The 14182-nt window shown below is 38.2% G+C and overlaps 1 protein-coding gene across 7 annotated transcripts in view; it reads left to right on the top strand.

Moving 5' to 3' along the window:
- The window catches only part of ATXN10 (ataxin 10), a 107027-nt gene that overhangs the window by 45517 nt on the left and 47328 nt on the right, over positions 1 to 14182 (top strand). For all 7 annotated transcript variants that reach the window (XR_007508628.1, XR_007508627.1, XM_049821489.1 and 4 more), the window contains 3 exons: positions 2849 to 3014; positions 7970 to 8078; positions 11265 to 11434. Coding sequence is in view for 5 of the 7 variants with exons in the window: in XM_049821489.1 (XP_049677446.1) it covers positions 2849 to 3014; positions 7970 to 8078; positions 11265 to 11434 (445 nt within the window). In the remaining 2 variants the exon portion in view is untranslated. The remainder of the gene's footprint in view (positions 1 to 2848; positions 3015 to 7969; positions 8079 to 11264; positions 11435 to 14182) is intronic.

The following is a 14182-nucleotide window of genomic DNA, read 5'->3' on the forward strand; positions in this document are numbered from 1 at the left end:
TTTACACATCTTGTTCAAAGATGAAAGAATTGAAAGTTTCAAGGAAGGACCTAACTTGTCTCATAGAACCACTGCTGTCGGTGAAGTATTTCAGGAAAGAGAAGTCCTAGTTGCAGAGAAAGGGTGTCCCAAGTGTCTGGCACTTGCTAAGAGGTTATAAACCAAACACACTTGATACAAAAATTGTTTGGCAATAACAAAATTGATAGACTTATACAATACTATTTTTAGACAGGCTTAGCAAGACTTCACTTTATTTTGTAATAATGAGCTTCCAGATTTAAATTGCACTTTAATGCTGTGGTTTATTTGCAGACTATGGGAGACAGCAAAGGGTTTTACTGATGACTGCATATACTTTCTAGTAGTTGTTCTAAGTTCTTGCCAATTTGGTCAACTTCAGGAAGAACTGGTTTAAATTTGGCTAGGGGAAAAAAACACAAGAGACTGACAAAAAGTCTTCTTAAGTGGTGCCTAAAGAAAAGGAAGATGACACTGATGGCATGATCATTTCCAAATAGAAGTATAATAATAAATACAATATACAAAATTATATTTTAGATATTGGACAGAGTGTTACAAAAATTCATGAGGAGGCATGCTAAAACTGGTGCTAGCGGTTGTCATATCTGTTGTATTTAGCTATAGGCAAACAAGCAGGAACAAACTCTGTCATCTGAATGGCTAAACAGACGTGAGATCATTTAAAAGAAATGAGCAAATTGCATTGTGTGGGAGAACTAACTTGGAAAATTTCGGGTGAGTCTTAGAAGAAACCTGGGAGAAACAATAGAAGAAAGGAATGTAAGGGAACTTGCACCAGAACAAAAAGCGTTGCTCTCGGGAAGTTGTTGGCTGAATGGCAAGACTTGCTTGAAATTCAGGGGAAAGATGGGCATGTCCTGAATGACTCTGCCTGGAAGAAAACTCAGGAAAACAGTTTTGACACGAATGCCTAAAGAGAACAGAAAACTTTAAAAGAATTTATATACAGGTGGAGTTTTAATGTCACTCCTATTTCTCTGGAAGGATTGTGGCTGTCTAAAAGGGCACGCGATCTTATTGCAAGAGGAAGAGTAATGCAAAAAATTTCCCTACTGGCAACAATTTCATCTCACTAATTCAGTTTGTGGAAGTATGTGGTGACCCTCCAACCTCTTTACAGAAGGATTGCTTGCCATTTTTAAACGTGTATTACTTGGATTATTGGTGCGACAATAGCTGACTAGAATTCTGTTACGCAGGAGATGATATTTTATTGGAATAATTCCTGTAATCATAAAATCTGTGAGCAGCCTGTTTTCTTAGCTGAACATACGCTTGAAAGGCTCTAAACTTGGTAAAAACTGGCACATAAAACCTAGCCCTGTCTTGGGGATGAATGACATGTCTGTGCACTTAACTTGATTTTTGTATAGCGTGCCAAATCTGAAAGCCTTCGTTAGTTAGGGATGTTGGGTAACTGGACTCTGGTAGTTTGTAGATGGGCAAGCGTCTGGTAGCCAGTTGTAACCTGCAGAAAAACAGAACGCCTGTTCTGTGTTGGTGCTGCGTCACGTGCATAAGCGAAGCCTGTGAGAGAGGTTACCAGTGTTTGACAGCCTTCTGTCTGGAGCCCACCCTTTCCCAAATGTGTGGAGCGCATTTCTGTGCTACCGTGTTGAAAAAGCTTTTTGTCCTCATTCAGATAATTGTTTAATGCAGTTGTATTAATGACATTGAGGCTTGAGTTTAGCAAGAACTGAGTAGCTGTTACGTGATTAATAGGGGTGGGTTCTTGGAGGTTAATAAAGCAGTGACCGTGCTTTTTCCACAGAAAGAGACATTTCTCTTCCCCTTGTGACAACCTGCTTGGTAAATTTAAAAAAAAAGAAAAAGCATTTGAACTATTCCACATGTTTGAATGTCAGTCCTTCCATCTGAATTGCAAATATTTTAGTGAAAGAAAACCCTGAGCCTGCTCTTGAATTCATTCAATAAATAGTGCTCTTTCAGGTTGAGAGAATTACAGTGGGACTTCACTAACCCATGTGCTCCTCTGCGCTGGAGTTGAACAGGGAGGCTGTAGGAGGGACTCTGCCCTGGTAAAGTCCTGCTTCCACAAAACGCTCCCGGATTGCCCTAACAACATGAAGGGATATTGGAAATAAAACAACATTAAAGCTGTTAAAATAAATGACCCAAGTACATTTTATAGAGCAGCTTCGTTATGTGTCCACTTACTTGCTGGTTTAATGCACTGAATAACTCTTACTGGGTGTATGAGTAATTAACTTGGATTTACTGTAGTCCATCTAGTGGCAATTATAAAACAGCTGTAAAGAACCGAGCGTACATACCAATTTTTATTTCTTCTGTTTCTGCTCAGAATTGGTTTGGGGTTGGGGAGAAGAGTTAGCGAAGGACTGCGTGCAAGGCAAGGTCTGTGAAAAGCTGATCTTTTCGAATGGAAGCTGTCAAACAGTCTGGGTTTATTTTGCTGAAATTAACAACAGCTTTTAAGAGCTGTTTTGGTGGAAATTTTAGACATACGGAATATGCACTTACAGTAATGTTATGCTAGGACATAAGAAATTAGAAATTAAAATAGACTTGAGAAAAATATTGACTTGTCTGTCTCGCCAGATTGTATTAATTGAATGATGAATTAAATTAATGGTGTGCAGAAAAAAAAACAGCAAACAGGAACTGATTGTCACTGTTCATAAGGCTTTTTAATTTTTACAAATCAGCTCTGTCATTAGCGTGCTAATAGTTTGTATCGTTTTTAACAACTGTATCTGCTTATTCTATTGATAATTCTGTATGGCTTAGTGAATTTGATTAACAAGTTGTTTTCTGATTCTAGAGTTACTTTGTTAGAGCTGATAATGGAGAAAGTAAGCGAGAAGAACCCAGTTACCAGTGAAGAAATGAATTTGTTCATGAAACACGCCGACTTCCTTGCAGGCTGTTTCGAAGAGAAATGTGAAGCTGTGCTCAAGTTAACTTCTGCAGCAGATGCGGAAGATGAGGTATGACGGATAAAAAGCATTACAGTATAGAATCCCAAGTGGCACTTGTGTACATTCCCAGTTTACTTTGTATTGGGAAAGCATTGACGGAGTTCACAGGAGAATCTGTAAGACAACAGCCCAGTTTTGCTTCTAATTTGAGGATGACAAAGAATACGTTACTTTGAGATAGAAATGTATCTACACAATTTTAAAACTTTTAGATCTTTAACAATGTTGAAGTTTTCATGTGTTTGGATGTTTTATTATGTTCTTACTAAGGATCACGTCTATTGGTTTATTTGGGTTGTGCATTATATTTTATTCAAATATGTGTCAAAACTTAAAATATTTATTTTATGTATAAGTGGTAAGCGGCATCTCCCCCCCCCCCCCCTTAAAATTGGGGTAAAAATGGAGTAAATTTTTTTTTCTAGCGGTACTAAAGTAAGTAAATCTTGGTTTGTTTGGGTTTTTTTTAAACTTAAATAACTGATGACAACTTGATAGTTAATACATTATTAAGGTCCCAAATACTAGTTCTTTGAAGAAGCATTTGGCTACTTGTAAGGCAGGTGTTCCCGATCTGTTTAGGACCTGGAACAGCAAGTTCTGATCATGGGGAGCTGTGGCACGTGTGTGTGATGGGCTCAGTGCAGAGTTGCTGTCTGAAATGTCTAGTGGCCCTCCCTGTAAGCGAGGGCTTTCGTTACTGCCTCTTCCCCATTCTCCAATGATTTGGGGCTCTCTGGTGGACCTTGCACGGCTCCGACAAGGCGGCAGTCCTGGTGCCGGCTAGCATCCACAGCATCAAGTTGCAGAGCTTGCTGGGCTCTTAATGGCAGACGGCTCCTGTCTCCTGAGCACCCAGACACTTGCCCCAGCTCCACTCCACTTGGAAGAAAGCTGTTATTGCTTCAGACTTAATGAACTGGTTCTGTTGAGGATGGCCACAATGAAGTCCCTTTGCAAGCTAAATAGGAAGGCTTTTATGGGTCACAGATGGTTTGTGGGTTGCACTTTGGGAACCTCTGATGCAGAGCTGAGTCCTGGATGGCCTTATTTTATTTCCTCCTTACGAAGTATTCAAGAGTTGCTGGCTACTTGCCACACCATATAGTGCAGTACGGAGGTTTAGGCCATCTAAGGGTAGAGGTCTTTTAAAATAATCTGGTGTTCTATTTTTCCTCTTACTTTCCACAAGCTGCTTGAAGATCTACCACCACCTTTGGGAGCACAGGAAGCAACTTGCACCGTCACTTGAAGTGAGCTTATTTGTGCTGGGTTAGGTCATCCTATTGTGAGCGGTGCCAGGTCATATTGGTCTCAGTTCTCGATCCCTCTCATATAGATAAAGTTTTAATGTTTTCAGCTGATTTAGGGGTGAGGTTTTTGTTTAAAAGACAAGTAGCCAGAAAAGTAAAAGCCTGAGAAATCTAATATGTCAAACATAGAATTAGTTAATCACTGATTCTCACTGATCAATCATGCTTAGTTTCAGAAGTGTAATTAACATATTTTCTTAATAAGATGTTTTGAAAGATATTTTTAAAAAGTCACATCTAGCTTCTACCTTGCCAAGTGACCACAGTGGCATGTTGAAATTGTGTTACCCAGTATATGTGTAGCTGGAAGCATTTTATTGTTAAAACAAAATTAACCTGTAAGTTTCATTCGTAGAAACTCTTGAGAATGGCTGTCATAACTAATTTACTATCAAAGTGAAAAAATATTGATCTTTAAATGCTTTTATATGATAATGTTACACAGTGGTTTACTTGCTGATTTTTTTTTTGTTTGTTTGAATAGACACAAGAATTTTAAATGTATGTTGAGAGGTATTATGAAAAGATGTAAAAAATCACTTTATGAGGAGATGATAGTTGGATGCATAAAACCAACCATACAGCCATCTCTTCTTATCTGTCCAAGAAGCACAGCTTCCCCCCCGCCCCCCCCCACCCCCCCCCAGCTGCTTGGTCTAAGTTATGTTAGAAAACTTAATTGGCTACTTCTGGAAAAGGTTTCAGCTTGGCAGTAAGAGGACATATACTGAGACAGTTCCTTCTATCCCCCTGCCCTGCTTCTCTCTCTGTTGCTCTCTTTTCCTTTGCCCCCCCCCCCCCTTTTTTTTTTTTTTTTTTTTTAAATTCTTTATCCTATGTGGTTACTTTCCAAGTATTCTGTGGTTTCAGTTCTTGGAAAAAACCATTTGTTTGCGCCTAGCAGGAGGAGGTCTCTGTCCAGCTTGAAGGTGCTGGGACAGCAGTATTGAGAATATTACTGTATAACTTGCTCTCTTTGACACTGACTTTTTATCCTTCTCTCACATAAACATGATGTATGATAAGTTGAGTATCACCATTTGGTGGGAAGTGTGGATCATTTAATGAGCACAAAATAGCTTAATAATTGGAGAGCAATGACAAAAAAGTGTGTATATGCATTGTGTGTATACTTTTATTCATAACATACGCTTGCCATGGGAAAAGAGAAATTCCAGCTTAAATTCATAAAACTGTTTCTTTTCTTACTAGAAATGATCAAAAATTGCACCAATTTCTCCTGAATTATAAAAATATTTTAGTTTTTGCAGAACTGAAAAAAATGCAATTATGCATGTAGAGTCTGTCATTAAAAATACTTGAGGCAACATCTGTGATATTAAACTAAACTCTGCCTGGGCTTTTCTGTGGCCTTGAAGCCAAGTGCCTTGGTCAGGCTATGTCTGTACTAGTAAGCTCTCAGCCTCCAAAACTGTGAGGCCACGTTTGAACACTGCCTTTTGGGAACAGTCCTTGAACTGGCCTGACTCCCAAAGTGTTGTCTGGGTGTCCCATCCACTATTTAATTTTTTATATGTACACAATGCCTTTTTTCCCTAAGGAACCTCAGGTCTTGTAGCTTCCATCTCAAACCAATGAAAAGCTAATCATATGCTTCTGCAGTGCTTAAACCAATGTTTAAAATAGCTTTTCCATTATAAGCCTGACTTCAGCATCAGTTTGCTGTCACTAACTTTCAACCATACTTGCAAATAAAACCCTTCCCTGGATTTTAATTTCTTATTTCATCTTTTTATAAGGAACATCTTTTCTGACTCTCTCTCAAAATATGTTTATTTAAAAACTCTTCAATTATTTCATTATTTACTTTTCAGATTATATCCATATCAAGATGGCTGTCAGATTTAAAACTATTTTGGGTTTGAACAGCATCTTGTTGCTGAACTGAAAAAGAAAGTATTCTGCTTTATTGCCTTTCTTTCATACAGGTGGAGGGAGGGTGGGGAAAAAAAAATATTGGAAGGTTGGGGAGGGGGGAACCCAGCCAGAGATGTTTAAACAGTTTTTTGAAAGGATCAAATTTCAAATGTAGTGAAGAATTTGGGGGTTCTTTTGTGCTTTTTAAATAATCTTTTCCTCTTCTCAAATCTAAATGGAACAGTTGCTGAACTGGGCCAGATGGTGGGATAAGAGAAAGGGAGAGATGGTAGTATAAAATCTTGGGACGAAATCTGTCGAGGACAGTGAAAAAAGGCATTTAAAAGAAAACGGGGAGTGTGCAGGTGTGTGTGTGAAAAAGGATAAGGCTCAGAAAGGAGAAGCCACACCTCATAGTATCAGCCCTTGCAGAGCTTGCGTTATGTACGTGGGTAATGGGGTACACATAGGCAGCCAGGGCTGTTGTACCTTACTGGTGTGATTTATAGTTGCCTACTGAAACTTTTTTGCTTTACAGTTGCAAAGCAGGTAAGCTTTTCTTGTGCAAAGGAAAGTGTTAAGTGTATGAGCTGAAGAGCTTTTGGTTAAGCTACTGTCTTGAAACAATGCAAAATGGCTTAAAAATTGTAAGTACCTGCTTACTGTCTCTGAAATACAGTTAGGGTATTCTTACTTTGTAACAGGACAATGACCAGTGTACTCAGAGGCTGGTTTTGTGCTGTTGAAAGCAATTTATTGAATAACTTAGAGCAAGACCTGCACGTCCCTACACCTGTGTGAGGAAAAAAATGAAAATACAGCTTTAGGACTTGGACCCTATACCAGTTTGTTGCCTGGAAGGAGCCTAGAATGGATATAATGGTAGTACTTAATTACCGAACACTATTGTTGATGATTTCATTTATGTTATATTCATTATATTGAAAGTAAATGTTTTTTTGTCCTGGACCTGACAAGGCAGGACTAGTTACTGTGACCTACGTCCGAGTCTTTTCAAGGCTGCTTGCAGTTTACGTACCACACCTTGTGTGGAATCATCTTGCGGTCACAGTCCGGTTCTTGAGCAATATGTGGTGTTCCAAATTATCCCATACGCTCTTAAGGTAGTTTCTGTAAGTGCTGGATTGTCATTATAAGCATGCATCAACATAGTCTGTGAGAAAAAATAGTTCTCTGGCTGAATAAATAAAATGCAAATGAAATTGTGTGTCTTGTACCTAACCAAAATGCTGCATCTACGATCCCAATCCTATTTACCCAAGAATAATGTAAATTCTCGCAGCCAAAGTTCATTTGACCACAGAACTTTACAGAATTCCTGCGGAAAACAAATTGGTGTCTTGCAGGCGGTGTTTGTGTCTTTAAAGTGGGACGCTCCTACTGAATAAACTCAAAGAAAACATTTATACAGAAATAATTTTCTCAGCTAGTAATTTTCTGCATTTCTGCTTTTGGAAGCTACTGTGTTTTTGTTAAAATTTTATCCCTTATGGCTTTGTTTTGGCTTCCCCGTGATTTTTCAGGGCACATATAACGCTCTTTGACGGTAGAAAAGGAATTATTGCAGTGTAATACAGTATTGTTATTGTAGAAAGATGTCCTCATTTTATATAAATTTATTCTTGGCAGTTTAGAAGACCTGCAGAACACCTGAGGTGCTGAGAGTTCCTCTCCTCCGTTTAGATCATCAGTTTTATGTTCTTTATGGTATCCTTCATAAGACATTTTTAGAAATGTGATTTTCATTTACAGGAAGCACTGGTTACAATTCGTCTTCTTGACGTTCTTTGTGAAATGACATCGAACAATGGACAGCTAGAACATCTACAGGCTTTGCCTGGTTTGCTTGAAACAGCCATAGGTGAGTGAAAAGCCACGAGGTTTATTAACTGTTGGCTTGCTCCAAGTCATGTTGCTCTGTGAATGAAAACATGTTTTTCACAACTGGTGGTAATTATGATTCTGACCTTTTAATAAAATAAATAAATAGGAGATTGAGTTAATCTACATTTTCAAATATTTGGTTTGTTCCTGGAATTTTTCCGCTTCTCCGCTTGCTCTGTTGGCTCCTATTACCTAACAGAGCCTTGATTCAACTGTCAGCAATGTGCTATTTGTACAGTAGGAGTTGTGCAAAGGACAGCCGCTTCCTATGTTCTTCCACTGGCTGAATGTGCGTGGAAGAATTTCCTCAAGAAGTAGAAAAAGGGCTTTTCCATGCCTGTTCCCTTCTGTTTCCCAAATCCCTGAAAACTGAAACGAAGTACAGTTTGAATGTTCTTAACCAAATTCAGTGACTTTTAAAGGTCAGTTTGAAAGAGGCTTTCTTCTGCGAAGAAACCACAAGCAAAAGGCTGTACACAAAATTAAGACAATATGGTCCAGAGAGACCCTATATACTTGGGGAGGAAGGAGAAGGAAGTACACGTATGCACGCTGACCTGTGCTTTCCTGAATCTTAGCACTTTCGGAGACTGCTGTATGCCACCTTTTTATGAGAAAATTGTAAAAGTTTATGGATTTTAAAGAGAAATAAGTAATATTTTGGCTAAAAAGCAAAAGGCTGAAACAGCTGTTAACTATGACTATTTTGAGATGTTTAGAGGGTCCTTGCTGTAAAAACAAACAAACAAAAAAGCCCAAAACAACCAAACCTTTATTTTTTGATGACAGGTTCATAGTTTTATTGCTTACAGTAAGATGACTAACAAGATCTGTTTTATGCATGTGTTTGTGTGTGTTTTGAGGAAACTCAGTCATGCATTCTGTCATCTGAATGCTTCTATAAGTCTTTCAACTTAAATGGGGAATTCAAGGAGCTGCAGATCAGTTAAGTTCAGAAGCCTGTGGGCCAGTCCTCCCTCCTCTAGCTGTGCATAGACTGGCTTTTTTTCTACAGCTGTCTCCAGGCTAATGAAATGGGTGCAGGCTAGAACATGGCTACCACGTGCATCCTATGTGTTTCCCACATGCCCTCAGCCGGTAGTTTCTTTTTTAAGACTACCTTTTGGCTACAAGACTCCTTTAATCCTGGATTAGCAAAAAGGGTGAAAAACTGTATTGATGTGTTATATCACCTTCAGTAGTTAGTTCTGAAGACCAGAAGAATAAGGCTAGATAGTGCAAGAGGTTTCATCTAATAGATCTTTTGATGAAGTAGTTCTTCAGTTTATATCATCTTCAAATTGATTGAATGATCTTTTAAGTATCAACTAAGGAGTGTGTTTTTCTATTTTCAGTAATTGTTGGATTTAGACATAAATACTGCAGCGTTGTTAATATCTGTAGCACTGTTAACAGCTTGATTGGACAGTGTTTGGGGAATGTCACCAGGGAGGTAAATGGTCGTTTGGATTGAGGGGCATTTTGGAAGAACTGCTCTTTTGGATAATGAGAGAATGGCAGACTCGACTCGGGTGTTTGAGTTGAGAGCGGGGGTGACATCCTGGGAGCAGTTGCTGTGTTGTGTTGATGTGCAGCGTTTGAGAGGAGCACTGTTCTCTCTGGGTTGGTATCATGGATGGAAGACGGCTGCTTTTCTTCCTTTTTCCTGTACTTCTCTTTCCAGGTAGGTGCACTTCTCATTGCATTTTTCTCTGCATTGTAATAAAATTTAAAGAGTTTTATTTACTTGGGGGGGTGGGGAGTAGTAGTGTTATTTTGTTGTTCATAATCCCTTCTTTCAGCAGTCCCTCTTAAGGGCAGGCAGAAGGTTTGGGAAGACCATGGAATTCCCTCTTATGTGTTTGAGTGGGGGAAAATACTAAGACTGTGAGGCAGGGAAGCACATAAAGTGGAATGCTATGAGAAGGATGTGAGACACTGCTGATTTTTATGAATTTACAAAAGCAAAAAAATTTCTATGAAAGAAGATGGTGTTAAAAGCGATTTTATGATGACATTTTTTAGGGGCAATCAGGAGATTGGTTTTTCCTACTTCAAAATATGAACAAATATAAGTGGTAGCTGTCATACAGGAAGCCTCTAGGCTCTATTATCGTTTCATATTTTAAAAAAACTCCAAAGAATGGAGTTACCTCTTTATCAGCACCGAGATATTTTTTTTTTCTTTCTTCTCCTGTATCAGCCATCTGGGAGTGAAACTATAATATGAGGACCTATGAAGTTTCTTCTAATTTAAATCCAGGAAATCTGGTGCCCATTCCACTATGGATGTTGTCACATCTAGAGCAGAAGGAGCATAGGGCTTAATTACTGCCCTGTGCTATAACCTGGTTTTGCTCCGTCTTGTTGTTCCAGTGTAAGTTGCGTGAAGCACCTTGGGGACAATGGCGTGCCAGGGTATTTATTAGTGTTGCCGGTCACTTAGAGGACAAATACTTCTTAATATTTAAATATAGGCACAGTCTTTAGTGAATTGACTTCTCAGCTGTATGAGCTCTCAGGGGTTCACATGATTTCAGCTTTCCTTCTGGGTGTGGTCTCTGTGGAATGTTGTTTTCACAGATTTTAGTTTCACTTCTCCCTGATTTCTCTCTGAAGCATTGTAGAAAAATCCTAGTTGCTGTAATAGCATTTACCATACAGGAACATTAGTATTTCTTAGTGGACAAGATTATGGCACTGAAGGATTTGTAAAGATGTGTCAAGTTGCTAGATGTACTGGAAATCTTTTCTTATACTATAGAGCTAGGAGCAGACCGGAGAAGAGAGAAAAAAGTAATTCTGTGATTAGTATGTGTTGCTGTGACAAGTTGGAACTAAAAAACTTGGTTTTAGCAACATTTTATGGTGCCAGAATCATCAACAGCCTACAAATTATGACTCTTCAAGTAGAGACCGATAGCACCAGCCTTCAGACTTCATATTGGAATGTAAAAAGGATGCAAAAATGCCTTCTGACCTTTTATAGTTATACTAGCACAAATTAAGAAATAAAGAAAACTTTCAAGGTTCTTTTTACCTATTGCTCAATATCTGAAATTATCTTGATTAACTTGGAACCTAATAATTAGTAGTAAAGCTCTGTGCAAAGTGCTACTAATTTTCATGTGGTAATTAATGAAAATATTCTTGTTTTCTGTAGATACCCTGCGATTAACTCATCTTGCTGGGAAGCAAGCTGTAAATATTTTCACTGCCACACATACTATGACAGGGCAGGAAGAAATTTCGCATCCAGCTGTGGGTTTTAAATCTCATCTCATTCGTTTGATTGGAAATTTATGTTATAAAAATAAGGAAAACCAAGACAAGGTAAGTTTATACATTTTTCTGGCAGAACTCTGACATGTGAACAGATATGTATGCCTGGCCATGACTTTACTGATGAAAATATATTGTTGATCAACAAATAAAGATTGGAATTGGTCAGGTAAAGGAGGTAAATTTTTTTTTTAGTGTCTTTGTCATTAAAAAGTCTGCATACTTGTGATAATAATTCAATGCAATGTGTGCCTGTCTACCTTTTACTTCAGTCCTGTAGAATGCAAGCTAGTGCTAATTCCTTTATTGTTTTCACGTTTGCACTTTCTTTGAAAAGAAAATGTCTGAGACTAAAACCTCAGCTTCACTTTGAAGGGAAATGGATGAGAATTGTTGAATTAACTTAATTTTATATCTTTGAATTAGTCTCTAATGCTCCCCCCCCCCCCCCCCCCAAAAAAAAAAAATAAAAAAATTATTTCATGCCACTTTAAAAATGTAGGGATTTTGAACCCTTTATCTTTAGACTTCCTGTATGGAAAATTACGTTTGTTTCCACAATGAGGAAAAAGAGGAAACAACAGCATGTTTTTAAATATGAAACCTTTTTCTCTTAGAGTGATAAAAGAAGTGGCTTTCCTCCAGGACTTTGTTAGACTAACCTAATTTCAACAAGAAAACCAGTCATTAAATAATGTTGTCTTACAGTTTATCAAAGCACTTCACAAAAATCAAGTAGGTTGCTTTTCTCATTTGGCCATATAGTGTATTACAGTGGCTTCAGTTTAGTGAAAGGTTTCTGTTTCTGTAGTTCCTGTTTGTGAGTTTCTTGTAGAGAAACCCTCTGTTGACCCCTGTATCTTCCTTTTCTTAGAAGTGTCTTTCCTTATGGCAGCCTTGTCCTGGAAGGAAATGGTCTTGAGTAGCCTTTGTTATTCATATTTATTATTGAACAGGGAAATTTGGGATTGTATTCCTTTCTTTATTAATTGAATCAAAGTATTCACCTGCTCTCTAGGAAGCAATTTTTAGGGTGGAAAATTAAAAACACAGAAGGACTGCATCAAAGAAGGAGTAAAAGAGATAATGTAGTATTTTTACTTCTCCTTTATGATGTCAAATGAGGCCCATGTCAACAAGTACCAAAAATACAGTAATTAATACTGGTTACTCTGCAGGAAGTTATGTATGATAAGATACTCTTGAGTCTAATTCTGTGTTGCCGAGGAGCTATCAAGACTGAGTACTGAAAAATCAATCCTTGTTGGAAGCTTCTGTTTCCTAAATTATTTTTTTTTTGGTGATTACTTCATTTTACAAAGATAATAGATTCTTTTGTACTGATGCTATCAAATCTGGTTCCAGCTGCTTCAGTGTCTACCAAGTTAGATTTTTATAATGGCAGCAGGGCGTTTTGTAGTGTATAAGAGGGGCGTTCCCATTTCCATGGGGTTTTTTGTGCAGGGTAGAGAAATGGAAAATCTGAGGAATGCTACCCTCTTTGTCTGACAAATGTTAATAATGTGGGCACGTAGATGGGAAATATGGTAATGATCTTCCCTTTCCCCATTCATATTACGGTCTATAATGAAAGATTTTAATGTTTCTGAAAAATATTACTAATCCTATTAATCACTTGCATATCTCTCTCTGAATTGTTATGATGTAATATGTGTTTATGTAAGTGAAATAAATTTTTGTGAAATACCTTATGATAGTGGAGGGGAGGGGTTTGCTTTCATTTTGAAAGGGTTGATTTGCTGCTTATTGTTCATTTTTGCTGGGCTTTTCAAAGGCCCCTGGAGCAATTAGGCATGCAGGCTTAGTGCTTTCAATGGAAGTTGGGTATTAACTTGCCTTAAATTGCCTGCAAATATTATTGCTTTATGCTGTCTTGAAAATTACTTAGATTCTTGTGTGTGATATCATGAAACATTATTTAAGTGCCGTTGAAACTTTAGAAATGCCAATAGTACGATACCCTGTCTGCACCTTCCGTTTATTTCATACATTTAAATTGGCTCTAATAAACGCACTTGTCATTTTTAAGGCAGTTTCCATACATAAACATGTTCTTGTGAGGACGAGGCAAGCGGCCCATATCATTGCACAGATAAGAAAACTGACGTTTTGAGATGAGAGTGAATTCTTTGAAGCGGTGCATGGGTCAGACCTAGAACTGAATGAAAATAGGGTTAGTTCCTAGGTTCCCATATCTCTCTTCAGAGTAGTATCTCACAATATAGGTCTTATTTTATATCCGTTATTGGGTTTACGCAGAGTTTACTGTATGTATTCAATCAAAATTAATGCAATACAGGGTAGATTGTGTTTTTTATATAACAAGCCAACCGACCAACGCATCTGAGAGACCTTGGGCTTTACCACTGGCTGTTGCTTTTGTATGACTTACCATGTGAGTTGTAGGCACGAGCTGGGGAAGCGGCTTTCTCTCCAGCCAGTTTAGCTGGTTGCCTGGTGTGAGAGGGCTGCGCATCACTTGCCAAAGGCTCTTGAGCAGCACTGTTAGTTTTCTGACTCTTTAATGAACTGACGGTTTCACACTCGTTTTCTCTAATATTTTTCTGTAATTTCCAGTCCCAGCAGAGCTCTCTTCCCAGTAACAATGGTAACGTATTAGTAAATGGAGTAATAGCATGCTACTAATAACACATAATAAAAAATATAGCCTCTATTTTTAGAATATAACCTTAGTGCTTGGTATTGGTCTGCCTGACTTGTTCTGAAAACATAAGTAGTCCCCAAAGACCTGAGGCTTGAACAGTGACTTGGGCTAAG

The sequence above is a fragment of the Accipiter gentilis genome, chromosome 18, assembly GCF_929443795.1.
Source record: "Accipiter gentilis chromosome 18, bAccGen1.1, whole genome shotgun sequence".
NCBI classification, from domain to species: domain Eukaryota; kingdom Metazoa; phylum Chordata; class Aves; order Accipitriformes; family Accipitridae; genus Astur; species Astur gentilis.